The sequence below is a fragment of the Stegodyphus dumicola genome, chromosome 2 (genome assembly GCF_044657685.1).
Source record: "Stegodyphus dumicola isolate Sdum_Otavi_A_Nest chromosome 2, ASM4465768v1".
Classification (NCBI taxonomy): domain Eukaryota; kingdom Metazoa; phylum Arthropoda; class Arachnida; order Araneae; family Eresidae; genus Stegodyphus; species Stegodyphus dumicola.
This window is the reverse complement of record NC_140769.1, coordinates 196,999,309-197,015,648: the sequence shown is the minus strand read 5'-3', so window position 1 is coordinate 197,015,648 and position 16,340 is coordinate 196,999,309. Positions and strand designations below refer to the sequence as shown.

At 31.8% G+C, this 16,340-nt stretch overlaps 2 protein-coding genes across 9 annotated transcripts in view; one reads left to right on the top strand and one right to left on the bottom strand.

Moving 5' to 3' along the window:
• LOC118205209 (B-cell lymphoma 3 protein homolog) overlaps nucleotides 1–16,124 on the bottom strand; it is a 72,977-nt gene extending 56,853 nt beyond the window's left edge. Inside the window, exons 1-3 of one of the 3 annotated variants that reach the window (XM_085811613.1) lie at nucleotides 15,976–16,124; nucleotides 15,734–15,817; nucleotides 14,941–15,102 (exon numbers count right to left, since the gene is read on the bottom strand). Coding sequence is in view for 1 of the 3 variants with exons in the window: in XM_085811612.1 (XP_085667738.1) it covers nucleotides 3,339–3,354 (16 nt within the window). In the remaining 2 variants the exon portion in view is untranslated. Of the gene's footprint in view, nucleotides 1–3,338; nucleotides 3,476–14,940; nucleotides 15,103–15,733; nucleotides 15,818–15,975 lie in introns of those variants that run through there. The other 2 variants (XM_085811614.1, XM_085811612.1) reach the window with 2 other exon arrangements.
• On the top strand, nucleotides 2,446–9,764 carry LOC146998787 (uncharacterized). Of its 6 annotated transcripts, none has more exons than XR_015039706.1 (2): nucleotides 2,446–2,533; nucleotides 6,490–6,815. XR_015039706.1 is itself a non-coding variant. In XM_085811611.1 (2 exons), the coding sequence occupies exons 1-2, from the start codon at nucleotides 5,215–5,217 to the stop codon at nucleotides 6,494–6,496; spliced, it is 762 nt and encodes a 253-aa protein (XP_085667737.1). In that variant the 3' UTR covers nucleotides 6,497–6,815. The 6 variants fall into 6 exon arrangements, 1 of the variants encoding a protein (XP_085667737.1); XR_015039709.1 differs by lacking the exon at nucleotides 2,446–2,533 and adding an exon at nucleotides 2,587–2,917; XR_015039705.1 differs by lacking the exon at nucleotides 2,446–2,533 and adding an exon at nucleotides 3,435–3,573.
• Nucleotides 16,125–16,340: the final 216 nt, after the last annotated feature.

Sequence of the window (16,340 nt, the reverse complement as noted above, 5' to 3'; positions counted from 1 at the left end):
CTTCATTTTTAAGTTGTTTTTCCCAAAGAACTAGTTGACATTTGAATGCTTTAATTATGTCAAACATGTTTGTAATGATATGATCTTTTCGTTGTAACAATAAATTTATATCGATTAAGTGTTTGGTTATATCAACCAAGAAAGATAAATCTTCTATCCATATTGGATCGTAAAACAAACTTACGTCTTGATTTTTCGTTTTTAAAAACTGACATATTTCTTCTTTCAAATCGCAGAATTGTTTGAGAATCTTGGAGCAAGATATCCAACGTACCTCGGTATAGTAGGACAAACCCGAATATTCACTATCTAACTCACTTCAGAAAGCAGTGAATTGACGCTGATTTAAACCTCGAGATCTTAAAAAATTTATAACTTTTTTTATATATGACAAAACATTCTCCATATTTATTACTTTCGTGCATAGAACTTCTTGATGTATAATACAATGCATATGATGAATGTTTGAACCGTGAATTTCACTAAGTTTTTTCTTAGTAATGCTACGAAGCCCTTGTTTTTCCTGGTCATTGATGGACTGCCATTTGTAGCTACAGAATTTAATTTTGCCAAAGGTAGATTGTATTTCTGCAGAAGTCCAAAAACACAAGTAAATATATCTTCTCCTGTGGTAGTACCAGGCATCGGTACGGCAACATGAAGCAAATCAAATCTAATTACAATTCTAAATAAAAAAAAGTGGTTGATCTTTACAATATGGTAACTGGTAGTTTCGCGACATTTTGGAGGCGATAAAGGTACTTTGTGACCTGGCACTTTGTGAGCAGTACTCAGTTCCGATTACGCATTATTTTGTGTGAGGGAAATTAGAGATATGAGAAATGAGAAATGGGATATGTCATGTGATATTAATGGACGAATTACGGTTCTTTAATCGGAAAAGGGGGGAAATCGGGAAAAAATCTGGAAATTTTGTATTTGGCTTTATTCTGTGTTGTGTGAAACAGATTTCGTGAATTTTTGGATCCCATGGCCGTAACTAAAGTGAATTCGAAATGGGTATTTATGTATGTATTAATTTAATGTATGTGCTCATTTATATTTTAAGTAGTGTTTTTGAATTTAATTATATTTTAATTAAATGATAGTTATTTTGTGAATTTTATGTTTGTAGGAATTTGGTATACGTTTTAGTTGAAGTAAACGTGCATGGAAATAATTTAAATATCTGACAATAAGTATTTGTAATGGTTGCGGTATGAATTCGTTGGTGACATGTATAATGTAATAGATGATTTAGAGGTAAAAGTTTTTGGATATTTTATTTATTTTATATGTGGAAATGTTCATTACTTTTTCGCGATCAGGTAATTTCATATATGTTCTTTTTACCGGGTTTAAAGATTGAGAAAATTGTCATGTATTTTCGTGAAATTTTTCGAATTTATGAGAAAAAAGCAGTGTACATGGATATAGTGAAGGGTGTGCGCAATGCCATTTTTGTGCAATTCTGGGATGTTTTTTTAAGTAAAAATAAGTCAGCGTGTACATGGTTTAGTGATATTTTAATTAAATGATAGTTATTTTGTGAATTTTATGTTTGTAGGAATTTGGTATACGTTTAAGTTGAAGCAAACGTGCATGAAAATAATTTAAATATTTGATACTAAATATTTCTAATGCTTGCGGTATGAATTTGTTGGTGACGTGTATAATGTAATAGATGATTTAGTGGTAAAAGTTTTTGGATATTTTATTTATTTTATATGTGGAAATGTTCATATTTGGAAAGGGTAAATACTTTTTCGCGATCAGGTAATTTCATATATGTTCTTTTTACCGGGTTTAAAGATTGAGAAAATTGTCCTGTATTTTCGTGAAATTTTTCTAATTTATGAGAAAAAAGCAGTGTACATGGATATAGTGAAGAGTGTGCGCAATGCCATTTTTGTGCAATTCTGGGATGTTTTTTTAAGTAAAAATAAGTCGGCGTGTACATGGTTTATGTGTATGTGTTATTTTGAAAAACGCATAAGGAGTATGGTATTGTGCACTTTTTCCCAATTTTGCAGTGAATATTTGTCATGATTAAGCAGTTTTGTTAGATAAAATTTCTAGCATAAGTGTAATTCGGCTAGTAGATTGTTGGAAGAAGTGTTCAGTAGATAAAAAGAAAAGAAACATGTCTTTACTTCGTGAAGACAAAATGGCGGCGAGAAAAAAAATAGAGGGTTGCTGTAGGAGAGTTGGTCGCCAAATTTTTGCCAAAAAAACGCCAAGTTACCATAATGTAAAGATCAACCAAAAAAGTAAATAAATAAATAACTATGAAATCCATAACAATATGAATTAAGTAATAATTAATAATAAATCAAAGTGCATGCACATGCATGCACCAATATATCGTACAAAACTATGATTGGAAAACTGAGACCATGAGTTCGGCCACATTCGGCTATCGGGGGATGCGTACAAGTTCTGAGTGCACGTGTCCCCCAAAAGCCGAAGGTAGCTGAACACAAGCTACTCACACGCATTTGTAATTTAAATAGTGTGTGTGTGTCAGCTCGCTGTGAGTAATCTAACAACACTGAATAAATTATCGTTAATTACTTAGCAGTAAACATTTAATTTTTTTCTTCGTCGATATGTTATTTTATTATTATTTGCCGATATATTGGCCCGGCCGCAAAAATATTTGTTGCGGGCCGAGAGTTTGACATCCTTGTTTTAGATCATAATTGCTCTTTATTTCATAAATTACTGTTTTATATTTTTAATTTTATCATTCTGCATGCCATCTTACCAGATTTAAATTGATGATCTATAATCCGGAAAAAACCCTAATCCATAATCGCTAAGTCTTTAAAGACCAGATTAAAGACTTTGTGCTGTATAATGTAAATAAACCAGAAGAAAATAAATTATATTTTCACATTACCATCCAAGGACAATGGTGATACTTTTTAATATTATTATTGAATTTTTTCTGTTTTGCATTATAATCAAAGGTACTATTCGGTTTCGAGGGCCGTAAAAAATTGCCAAACTATTGTTGATGATAATGCTGCCAAAAATAATTGCAGCAACCCTAATAACTGTGGCAAGAAAGGAAGTATAATAGTAAATAACTATCTAACATTGATGTTTTAATTTAGATGAAAGGCTAATTTCATATAATACTTTTTAATTATTATAATTTATATGAAAAAGGCTAAACATGACTGAATGGAAGCATAAGAGTAATCGTGTTAAACTAAGAATTTACTTTATTCTCGTTAGCATCCTCTGACAATATATGAAATTAAAGTTAATTTAGATCATAATATATATTAAATAATAATATTAAATTGTATTAATAACAAATTAGCACTTACTTTGTACACGAGACATTTCCGTGCGCGATCAATTTAGACAGACAGACATAGTAAGTAAGTAGGCGCTCAATCACGGAACGAATGCTATTGTTTGCTGGAAGAGTCCAAGATTTGTAGGTGTGGTACGTGAAAGTAGGGATGAGCTAAGAGGAGAAAGGAAAAGGGATTTTGAGTATAGGGAATTTCAGTCGTTTCGGAATTGAGCGCCTACTATGAGCCGGCTACTGCTTTGTGAGTAAGTGTAGTATTTATTATTCTTATTGATTGTCTGCCCTTTTTTTTTTAATTATGATTACCCAATTTTGAAAATTCTGTGTTAAATTTAAATAAAATCTAAAAAGAAATAACACTTGTTATTTTCTATAAAAATATGGAAATACATATATAAAACATAATAATAATATATAAACTATATAAATATACTTCTCTATAAAAAATGGAATTAAAAGTTTCATGTGCTTCTACATCTCAGATATCTTGCCCTCATTGTGAAGTAACATTCAGTATTAAATGTAATATGTACCAACATATCAGAAAGTATCATCCAGAAAAAGAAGTTCACAAGGTTTGTAATAAAATTTGTGGTCTCTGCAGTCTTAAATTCCAAACAATGAAGGAATTATTACATCATATAGAAACAGATCATACTGATATAAATTTGGAGTATGAAAATCAAGTATTTACTTCTAAAACTGAATTTGAACACTGGAAGGAAATGATGGAACGAAATACACAATCTTCTTTCATTATTTCATCCAGTAAAAAGGCAGTAAAAGAAGGAACTGCATCGTATTATCAGTGCCATAGAAGTGGGCAAAGTAAAATTAAAGAGTCAAGGAAACGTAATATTAAAGTAGCTGGCTCTATTAAATGTGGTATTACGTGTCCAGCATACATAAAAGTTTTAGAAAAAGAAAATGAAATAAAAGTGGAATGTCAGTCTGTGCATGTCGGTCACAAAACAGAAGTGGGAAAATTGCCTCTCTCAAAGACAGAAAAAACTAATCTAGCTAATTTAATGAAACATGGAGTTCCACCAGCAAAAGTATTGTCAAAAATTCAAAAGTGCTACACACCTTCAAAACGGTTGTGTATAACAAATTCACAAGATTTACGAAATATTCGTAGAGACTTTGGGATTGACAAAGACATTATGCTGGATAAAAATGATTTCGTGTCTGTAGATATAACAGTTAGAAAACTGCAGGCAGAACCTGGCAATCCAGTTTTAATATATAAACAAACTAATGAAGAACTGCCTCAGTACCCAGGTCTATGCAAATCGGACATTTTATTGGGTATTATGAATAGTGCACAATTAAAAATGCTTGAACGACATAGTAATTGTATCATGATAGATTCTACCCATGGCACAAATCAGTATGGTTTAAATTTGACATCTGTTTTAATTAATGATAACAATTTTGAAGGATTCCCAGTGGCAATCTTGTATTCTTCAAAATTAACCACTGAAACGTTTGCTGCATTTTTCAGTTCCATTAAAGAAAGACTTCCAAATTTGAAGACAACAGTTTTCATATCTGATGATGCTCTGGCATATTACAACGCATGGTGCTGTGTGTTTGGAGAGGCAGATCATCATTTACTTTGCAGCTGGCATGTGCAATGTGCATGGTTCAAAAATTTGAATTCTAAAGTCCGAGATCCAGAAATAAGAGTAAAGATTAAGTCAGAGTTACTGAAAATTCTAAAAGAAATCGATATTGTAACTTTTGAAAGACTTTCCGATGCTTGCATCAGTGATTATGTGTTGCATGATGAAATTCGAGCTTTTGGAGAGTATTTAACCACATACATGCAACGTAAGAAACAGTGGGCATATTGTTACCGAACTTATTTGGGTGTTGATACAAACATGAAAGTAGAGCGGTGGCATCGGCAACTTAAATACGAAGAAGCTGGTGGAACAGTTATTAAAAGATTAGATAAGTCATTGCATTTTGTTTTAACTGCAATAGCCAAGAAATTAATGGGTCAAATCATTTCGGTGGAACAGCCAAAATTAACTTCTAGAATGAAGGAAATTAGAAACAAACATGAAAGGAGCAAATTCATGGCTGATTACGAATTATACGAAATAAAGCCAAAACAGGCATGGATTGTATCTAGAAGTCAAGGACTGATTCATACAAATAATGTGTATTTTGAAAAAGTGTGTAATTGTAACATTCGATGTCATGAGTGCGACATCTGCATTCATCAGTTTGTTTGTTCATGCATTGATTATAGTTTGAGATTTCTGATATGTAAGCACATTCATTATGTATGCTCAGTTTGTGATATAGATTGTGGTACAAATGTTTGCTCAGAGAAAGATGATTTGATAATTGACGTATCTGAAAATGATGAGCAAATTGAAGAACATTATGCCATCACACGAGAAATCAGAAGAAAGGAACATTCAGATTTTGAAAAAGAAAAGGAAGAGTGGCATGCAGAGTTTCACTTTTTAACATCACAGGCTGACACAGAGGATAAAAAACAAAAGGTGAGAGAATTCCTAAAAACTTTAAGAGCATCTTTTGCTACTTGTGAAAAACTGCCAACTATACCTTCAAGTTCAGAATGTGTTAATGAGCCAGTGAATAAATTTATAAAGCATCAAAGGAGGTAATATGATGATTTTAAAAAATTCTGTGTGCATTTAATTTAAAAAGAAATTCATAATTTTTGTTAAAGTTATTTATAAAGGATGTTGTTAGCAGAATTTGCTTTTTGCTTAATGAAACTTCATGTAGTAATTGCCAGTCTCAATTTAACTTAATGCCTTTCAAATGAATAGAAATGCAAAAGTTTTGCTTCAGTATTTCCGATTGTTAAATATGGTAACAATTAACATTTATTTCATACGTACATAAATTTAACAAACTGATACTTCTTAGGAAACTGAATCAGATGTCATGCAAGTTTTTATAAAGCCAGCAATAGAATTAACCTGGTTTAAGTAGAAATATCAAATTAAGTAATTTGATAGCAATTTTTTTTATATTTTTTACTAACTACTATTCTTAAAAAAAATTGATTAATCCGACTGAGTGTAAATTGGATATTGAATTGTTGTTACAATATGTTAAAAAGCAAAATAATAGATGAATATCTAATAAAGTACCTTATGTTTTTATTTTAACAGGAACTAACTCCTAGCCCGGGTCTACGGACTGAAAATAGGGGATGGGCAGGGTCGTAGGAGGCAGTTCCCTACATGTGGTCAACCATGAAATTGTAATGTATTTCTTCGGTAGAATTACAGTGTCCGCAAAAGAAATTTAAGAAACAGCTCAATGATTATAAATAGTACCATTAACTGCTATTATTAAAACCAAAAGCAATATTAATGTATCTTTAATTAATCTTTTGAAATTATATCTCTGTATATTAAATAAATGATCTGATTTTTGGGGATGGTCTGCCCTCCTAGAAAGTTTATGGTTGAAATAAATAATTTTTTACAAAAGACGTTACCCATTAATTCTTGATGTATATAATTATTTACTTACTCAATGTTGCCAACAAAGGGATGTTTCATCCTGCTGATATTAACTTTGTTTTTTAGCAGTAAAAGTGATTACACCTTCAATAAATGCAGCCTAACAAAAAAAAAAAAAAAACCTTTGGTAAAAGTTTACAATTGGGTGCCCCTTGTTTATTGGAGATTTTTTTTTTTTTTTTTTTTTTTTTTTTTTTGATGTACAGTAAGCACAATTTCAAGATGGATGCTACACAAAACCAAAATAAGAAGTCAAAGAATTGCACAAACTCTGTGTCCATGTACACATCAATCTGTTAACACTTAACATCCCAGAATTGCACAAACTAGGCATTGCACACTGCCTTAAATTTGTTCATGTACACATCCATCTATTTTCATTTTAAAAAAGTCAAGAAGCTAAAACAAACTTAAAACTATCATGGTAACCAGAAATGAGGTTTCATTGCCAAAATTTAAAAAAAAAAAAAAAAAAAAAAAATTGTCACTAATCGAATGGGCACCCAGTTCTACACTAGAGCCAAAACTTTTCCTGCAATGCATACACACATAAGGTGTAACTGGACACAGAACTGATAGTTACAAATTTAAAAGGTTCTAGAACATAGCAGCAGTTTTCATATTGCTATATTGTAGAAGATGAACTCAAAAACATGATAAAACAAACGTCGTAGTGATCGCAGACACTTAAAGGAAACAATGTTTGATATTTGGAAGAACCGTTTAAATTAACAGTCAGCAAATGCATTGTATTAATTCTCATGAAAACCATTTAATGCTACAGAAGTATGTGATAAAAGTAACAAGTATGCTTATCATTTTATTGTCATTGTGATGCATTAAATATATAGTTGCTGATTAACATTAAATATTATGTATATGCATAAAAAAAGTTACAGCTCTTCGCAAAAGTATAGCATTTCTAGGAAACATTCTCTAAGCTTAAATAACTACAATGAAAAGCAATTACAGTAGTGCCCGTGTATTTGTGGGTAATTAATTCCAGAACATACGAATAAACACTATGTAGAACAAAATATCCATGTAATATATATAAGGTGATTAAGGCTGATCTTTGGAATATGGTAACAGGTAGTTTGGTGACATTTTGGTAAGGCGATAAAGGTTACTAGCTAGGACTTTAGTGTACAGGGATAAAGTCAAGAGTGTATGGAATGCCATTTTTGTGCAATTCTGGGATGAAAATTTATGTATCTTTAAGTGAAAATAGGTCAACGTGTACATGGATACCGTGTATGTGCAATTCTTAAAAACGCAGCAAGCAGTTTGCGATTCTGCACTTTCTCCCAATTTCGCACCTAATCTACGTCATGATTAAGAATTTTTGTTCCATAAAAGTTCTAGTATAAGCGTAATTCGGCTAGCAGATTGTTGGAAAAAATGTTGAGTAAAAAAAAAAACATGGCTTTACTTCGTGAAAACAAAATGGTGTCCAAAACAAAACTAGCAGGTTGCTGTAGCAGGGTTGGTCGCCAAAAAATTGCCAAGTTACCATAATTCGAAGATTAACCGGTGATTAAATAAGATATCAATATTAATACTGAATGATAAAATACATCGTATACTATATCACTTTATAGACTTCATTTTTAATACAATAATGAAAAATTTACTCTCCTCAAGTTTTTTCCTCGATAATGGATAAAACATCACAGCTACTCTCAAGTTCAGAAGCATTGGTAGCTTCAAAACTCCAACAATTAGAAAGCACTAAAATGTAAAAAAAAAAAAGTTTCTGAGTGCAAGAGATGCAATTGAATGTAACTAAAGAAAAGCAAATAGTTAAAAGTGGAGCTGAGAGAATTTTAATACAAAAAATCTGTGTATGCAAGAAAGTTTGATGCTTGACCATTGATAGCATCGTCCTCTGCTGACACTTACAAGCATCATGAGGAAGAGATCGATTAAGAAGTGTTCAATTCTGAGCAGCAATATGTAACCTGAAAATACATACATTCCAATGTAACATTTCCATTTACCCATTTAGTTACATTCATTACTTACTTACTTACCCCCAGCTCAGCTGCTCTACTGCCTGTTAGATTACTACTATCAGCATTTATACTCAATTGGCAGAGCATTTTATTGTCGCTAGGCCTAGCCAGAAATCTCTACAGAATATTAAAATTTGTTGCAGAATTTATAAAGTTACTTGGGAAGATGGGTAAAACACATGCATGTGAATATAATTGGGGTTACAGTGGGAATTTCAGTGCTTAGCTTGTTTCTATGGTTGTGTTTCATATTTAGCCATACACTATTTATCACTAGGCGTAGAACTTAAAACTTCAAGATTACTTTTTCCACCATTGTTATATGTAGATACCAGGATACAATTGTACTATTGCTTTCTACGTGGAAGTTTTCCTAGCATTTGCAGTGTTCCAGAAGTACTAAATGTGAGATTGTATTGTCCTATGTACAGGTATTAAAGATGGACATAATTGTTTAAAAACATTTAGACACAAAAATAAATATAATTGACAGGTGTAAATTGAAACAATTAAAAGAAACATACAGCTGCTATTAAAATAAATTTTAAACTTTTAACAGACATGATTTAACAACTAAAAATTTTTATTTTTTACTCTTAACAGTTGATTTTAATGCCACCACTCACTAATCACTACGATGTACTCTGGCATATGGTTGAAGCCGCATGGAATGAAATACCATATCTAATCATCCAAGTTGTGTTTATCTCGATGCTGAGCTGGATTATAACCATTATTTTTGCCAGAAAGGACAGCTCTGTGCACTGAATTATGTACGCTGTGTACCTCTAATCACCAGAAAATTTAATCATGTTTTCTTCCCACTATTCTGTATATATGTGTAATAAATAAGATTCTGCTATTTGCTTTCCTTCCTGGTGTAGCACATTTAATGTATAGCAGTGTATATGATATGCTTATGGAGGAGTAATCTGCAAATCCCAAATGTTATGTAATTAATACAATCATATGTTCAAAAATAAAGTATCAATTTGCAGACATTGTCACGTCTAAATTTAACAAAAGCCAACAATATTCCTATTAAAATTCCTTCTAAACAATACATGAAAATATATTTTCACCATCTATAAAACCTACACTAACATGAAATTTTGAAAAACTCCAGTATTTGTTTATTATCCCAACCCCCACCAAAAAAGAAAGATGCATATTGAATGTCTGCAATGCTAAACACCACATAAATTTATGTTTTATGGACATCTCAATGACTAGATATTTATTAAGCATTGGTTGGAATCCATCAGTCATTTAGCTATCTCATCACTGACAATCCAGTGGGTAGATGACTACAAAATGTTAATATCTTCTTCAGGATTCAAATACAGGCCACATGATTATGGAAATCACTAGAAAGCCCAGCAGTCATACGAAATGACCGCTGTTCTAGATATTACAAATTGTAATTAAAATTATTTGTGCAAAGGCATCTGCTAATTTAAACTGAATTACCCAGGGCAGGCAGCGAGGACGCCCCTTTGCTTACTGCCCCACGAGGTTGTCCCCTTCTACTTGCTTAAAGTAGAGTGCAATGAAGGAAACCATTGGCGGTACATTTCTTAAGAGTCACTGCTAGCTCAATAAATAAAGGTGATTTAAATAATAAAATGTTAATTCACATGTCAAAGATCTCTTTGTACATAACATTTCTTGTGTAGATCTTTCCATCATTTTTAATTTTATGTCCATTCTTTCACGAACTCTTGAACAGGCAGCATGAAGTTGACCATGTCCAAATGCAGGCTCAGGTAAAAAAATGCCAGCACACTTAAGCGTTTGGCCCTGAGATTTATCTATGGTCATAGCAAAGGTAAGTTGTACAGGAAATTGTCTACGTCTCAATTGAAATGGCAACTTCACCCCATTGGGTAGTACAGTTACGCAAGCAACTAATAAACTATCGGGGACAAACAGACACTTAAGCCGCATATATATATATGGGGTGGAGTAACACCATCTCCTCCGAAACAGCTGGCTCCCGGGCTTAGTGAAGCACACTGTTGGATTCCGCAGGTCCATGGCACGCCATTTTGACCATTCGTGTCTTCTTGGGACTTAGACTAGCCAAGATATTAATTAAAAACTAATTTTCCCATATGTTTTCCCTAAATTTTCCACTTTTTTCCATGGGTTTTCCCTTGTAGAGGGATTTGGCTACATGCCAATTTCTTTTTTTCTCGAATATCTACGGAACGGCGCCGAGTTGAAATTCAAAACGCATGTCCTCGGATTCCAAAAAATTCTCTGAATTTATCGATACTGTTCTCATCTTCGTACGACTTTAATCGGCCGAGATATTAATTAAAAACTGTGGAAACATTAATTTCCGCACTCATTTTTCTAAGTGGCAACAATAAACTATCGGCGACACACACTTTAGCCGCTTATATATATAAAGGTATCGCAATCACCAGGCAACACAAATCTGGGCTGCCACCACATAAAACTGTGAGTAACTACAACATGCGTAAACATACGTACTATATCTGTTAAAAATAAAAAATAGTTTTTTATTTATTCTGTATAATCAATGAAGCATTTCCATAAATTATTAATTATTGAATGAATAATTATTAATTATTGAACTGAAATCTGTCTATTAAATTATAATCAAAACATACACATAGCTATTCCTCCTTTGAAATTTCAACCAGAAAATTACAATAATATTCAGAAGTGTGTAATTTAGTTTTATGCCATTTATAAAATTTAGTATACATTTATATATTAGATGCAATATTTTACATGGGCCCACCAGCGGCCGAGCGGTAAAGTCGCTGAACACTGGTAGTTCGGTCCGAGGTTCGAATCCCGTGAAAGGGCTGGCTGCATGGGCGTTTTCGTGGTTTTCCCCATGTGTAACGTGTATACGAGCCAGTTTTCCTTAGAAAGTCCTCCACAAAGGCATCCCTCCCATTAAGCAGATAGCCCTCGAGGCTTTGCCATAATCACACACGCGCGCAATATTTTACATTACAAAGAATTTTATTTCAAAAAGTCTTGTAAGAAGCATATTCATTTTCTTATTCCTTGCAAATTTAATTGCAAAAAATGTTTCATACTTTTATTTAGCATTTTAACTGTATAGTGTTTTTGCCTTTTCTTTGTTCTCTCTCTCTCTCTCTTTTTTTTTTTTTGGTTAAATTACTTTTCAGACATTTCCAATATTCTTTAGTTTATCAGCGCTTAATTTTTTTTCGAACATATCACTTGCTTTAGATAAATTAACAGATTTTGCTTGCCTTTCAAACTGCATAATTTTGATTACTCAATTTAATATCAGTATGTCAGATGCAAAAAAAGAAAATAACTCCCTTCAAGATTGTACCAAAGCACAACATTGCCAAAGATTTATTTGATTAGCACGAGTTTTAAGTAGTCATTTGGAAGAAAAAAGCATGGGTATTTTTGTAAATTTATACATTTGTAATACAGAATATGAGGCAGATTTCCCCAGAAAGTTCTCCATGCAAAAGGACATCCTAAACAGATAGCCACAGTGCAAGTTGCCAAACCAAAAAATTTGTAACATATCTAAATCAACAACTGAAAGCAGTGCACAGGATTGATGTTAAATAATTTTGGTTAATTAAGAATAACAAAGTACTGTTTACTTTTTAACTGGACTTTATTCCATGAAACAAATTTATTCTGTGTAAACTGAATTTGTTCTTTCACAAGTGAATACAATACTCTTTTCATATAAAGAAAGGTCTTTTAAAGCTCCATCAAAATATATGATACTAAAACACATTATTTATTTTGTGTACCAGATAAAAGAAAAGTTAAATAATTATGTTTTGTTGTTATTATATTAGAGGTAAATGTTATAAATATCAAAAATTTACAGTTACAATTTTCTACAATACTTTAAGTAAACAAAAACTTTACAGTTACGTACTGTAACTTCATGTAATACTCTTACTTTACCGTAATAAGAGTTCTAATAAATATTAAACTTCGTTGGAATAAACAAAATTATGTAATTTCGCCAAAACGTTATGCCTTTAAGCAAATTTTAAATAAGCATACAATTTTACATTGCAAAGACGTATTTATGTACGAATTTTTTTTTTCATAAATTGGTAAAAATTAATCCGTACTTAAACATAATGTTCAATAAAACAGTGCATAAACATAGCGGTAAAACTCCTTCCAAGGTTCCGAAATAAGTCAGCGAGAATATCCCTTTTTTCCCCAGTAGCCACTGAAAGCTATCCCACGATCTAATTATTTCCGTTAGAAAGCATTCCGGCACCTTTCCTTTCTATTCCTCTCACCTACGTATATTGAACTCGCCCAGCTAACAATAGCATGCGTTCCGAGCAAGGAGGTTAGAATAGATGGAGTAAGCCTTCCCCGTATGTTCCCATGCAATGAAAATGAAGCCATGATACGTCACGATGCGTGACGTCACGACTGATATGTGTGAGTCGTCAGCCATGTTTTTGCGACCCTTTAGGGTTGCAATTTCGGTTGGGGGCCAATCTTTGGCTCTTTAGCCGTATTAGTTAAAACTTTAATTATTTAACATTTTAGAGGACCTTTTAGAGAATCTTAAGTTCCGATTTTTCGCACTCATATAAAGATGTGTGACTTCTCTCTCGTAGTTTTTTAAAATGACGAATTTCTCATATGATTCATGATGCGTTTTTAAAACATTTTCACATATACTTCAAATTCATATTAAAGTTACAAAAACTTTTTTGTCAACTTACTTCTGAATTTTCAGTTTATACTTTTACATACATGCATAATGTTAGACAACTAAAAATGTACTTTTTGACAAGAGATTTCCCGCAGCTGTATTCTTAATTTCCATGAGTTTTATGTGCATACTGTAAGGAAGGGGAAAGCCTTAATTCAAAACCTGTTTTAAAGCAGTAAGTAAATAAATAAAATACATTGCTTTTATTAGCATCTCAAAAAATAAGTGTTTTGGCTTCTAAAAACAAATCCTAAGCATCACATCATGATAGATAATAATCTTACGTAAGAAGAAATATCTGATTAGGAATACATTCTTTATATTTATTTGATAAGATCAAAACATATATGCAACATCACATTATGAAAAATCCTGCGAATCATTACAACACTGTAAGACATTGATTAGTAAGGTAAATATCAGTTGATCATTCTTTCACAGTAGCAATAAATTTTTCATTCAAATTCTTAAAAATATGCCAAAACAAATTTATGATTGGTGCTTAAGATTTAAGGTCACACAAAAGTATGATTTAGCAGAGCTTGATATCTTCCATAACATAAAAGTAACTGCTACATGATGGAAGTTTTTGTGAACAAAATACAAACATTTTATAAATACTTAACCTTAATGACTAACTTCAAATTAATCCAATAATGATGGAAACAATAATGTAATTGAGTACTGCAAATTTACTTTGTATAATATTTCTATGTAAAATCTGAAATTTATAATAGGTGAAGGACTTTACATTATTTAAACAATGAAGCCCCACTTCTGAAAGCGAGGACTTAGACAAGACATATAGGACATTAGAACATACATTACCATATTATTATATTACTCAAAATTATTACTTTCAATAATACTGTTCTTTTGCTTACTTAATGCATATTCCTATATATATGTAAAATTTAAAATTAAGCAAAAAAGTTATTTTAGTTTAATCCTGATTTTGAACAAACCTCTGTAGACTTTGAAGGCAATCAAATACAGGTTTCTCTTTTTTAGGGGCAAATCTGAAGAAATGAGACCTGTGTCTGATAGGCCTCGAAATCAGTAATTTTAATCAAAAACTATATCAAATTGAGGTTGCTTTTATGCCTCATTTTAAATATGATTATTATAATAAAATACACATTTAATTATATATATATAACAGCAAAATTTAAACAGTATTATGAATTATTATCTATTAAAAATTTCAATTTTTAATCTATTCTTAAGCACTGAAATTAAAGCTTAATCATATAATGCCTGAATTTCAATATTTTGATTTATTTATAAAACAAATTAATCCATTTTTAATATGAAACATTTTTTATGAAAACTATAAAACTTAAAAAAACATACATTTTAAAAACTGGATATCACTGAATGGTAGTTTGGTAAACCCAATGCCTTTTACATGCTGTGGGGTCAACAGTTGTGTTGGATTAGGCACATTAAACAAGGCTTTAGTTTTTTAAACCCATCTTTCCTAGAACATTCAAACTGGTTTTCTTCAAAATGCACCTTCAAATTTAACAAAAGCATGTATGAAGTTTAACATTAAAATCAAAAACACTAGTATTTAATTACAGTTGCATGTACTAAATGAATTTAATCACACTATTAAGAATGAAATTTTGTGAAAAATTTTAACTTTTATATGAAAATAGGACAAAATTAAGAATAAATAATTAAGTTTATGAAGCTTCCTGAAGGACACAGAATATATTTACCTCACTATACAGAATAACCTAAACAATTTATAATTTATGTTATACTTACCAATTTTTAAGACTGGCGCCAACTGATATATTTGGCGACAATACATCAGAATCAAAATACAGCATAGACCTTTAATACACTATTCGTACAGTAAAATTTAAATAAAAAAACGCCTATTACAATCCCAACCGAGACAAAGTTTACATGAAGTATAGAATACAATTTTACAAACAGTATAAACTATTAGCAATAGTAAAAAACAGTATTGGCGATATTTTGCTGCACAAATGCACACACATTCCACAATTGATTTTATATTTGTAAAATCATTTCAGCGTCAATAAGTGACAGCTAAATGAAAGTACACATTTTGAAAAAAAATAATAAGGGAATTTTTCTCATATGCTATGAAAAAATACGAAGCTGCACTTACTTCACAAAAACACGCTCCTGCGACCGAAATCCATTGATCTCGACCAGAAAGAATTACTTCTTCTTCGTCTTTTTTCATTTTTTGCTAAACAAAACATCCTAAAGTTATTTCTAGAATGATTTGACAATTTGGTGCAGCATATCTATCCATATTTCTCAAAATCAGGTCGAAACGATCAACAAAGCAATGCTGAACTAATAGCGAGTAGCAATAAAGTCAGAATAATAGAAATACTAAAATACCTGTTTATGGCATTTACTTATGAAATTAGCTGCGTAGCAGCGGGAATGATTGACATCCTTCACTACATTCACCAATGTTATCTGGCTGAGCAGTTTTAATACAATCATAAACAAAGCTTTCGTCTTATGCGCACGCTACACGGCAGCCATGCTGGCTCATCAGTCGTGACGTCACGCTGTCGATCCTTCCTCGGCTTCAATTTTGTGACGTCATGCTTACTCCATCTATTCTAACCTCCTTGGTTCCGAGATTAACGGTCTAGTGACAAACTAGACTAGTCCGTCACAATTATGTACAGACACACGCCACAGGTGTACGGAAAAGTTTACCGTGACGTCACGGGCTTCTGGATGGGTTACAATAT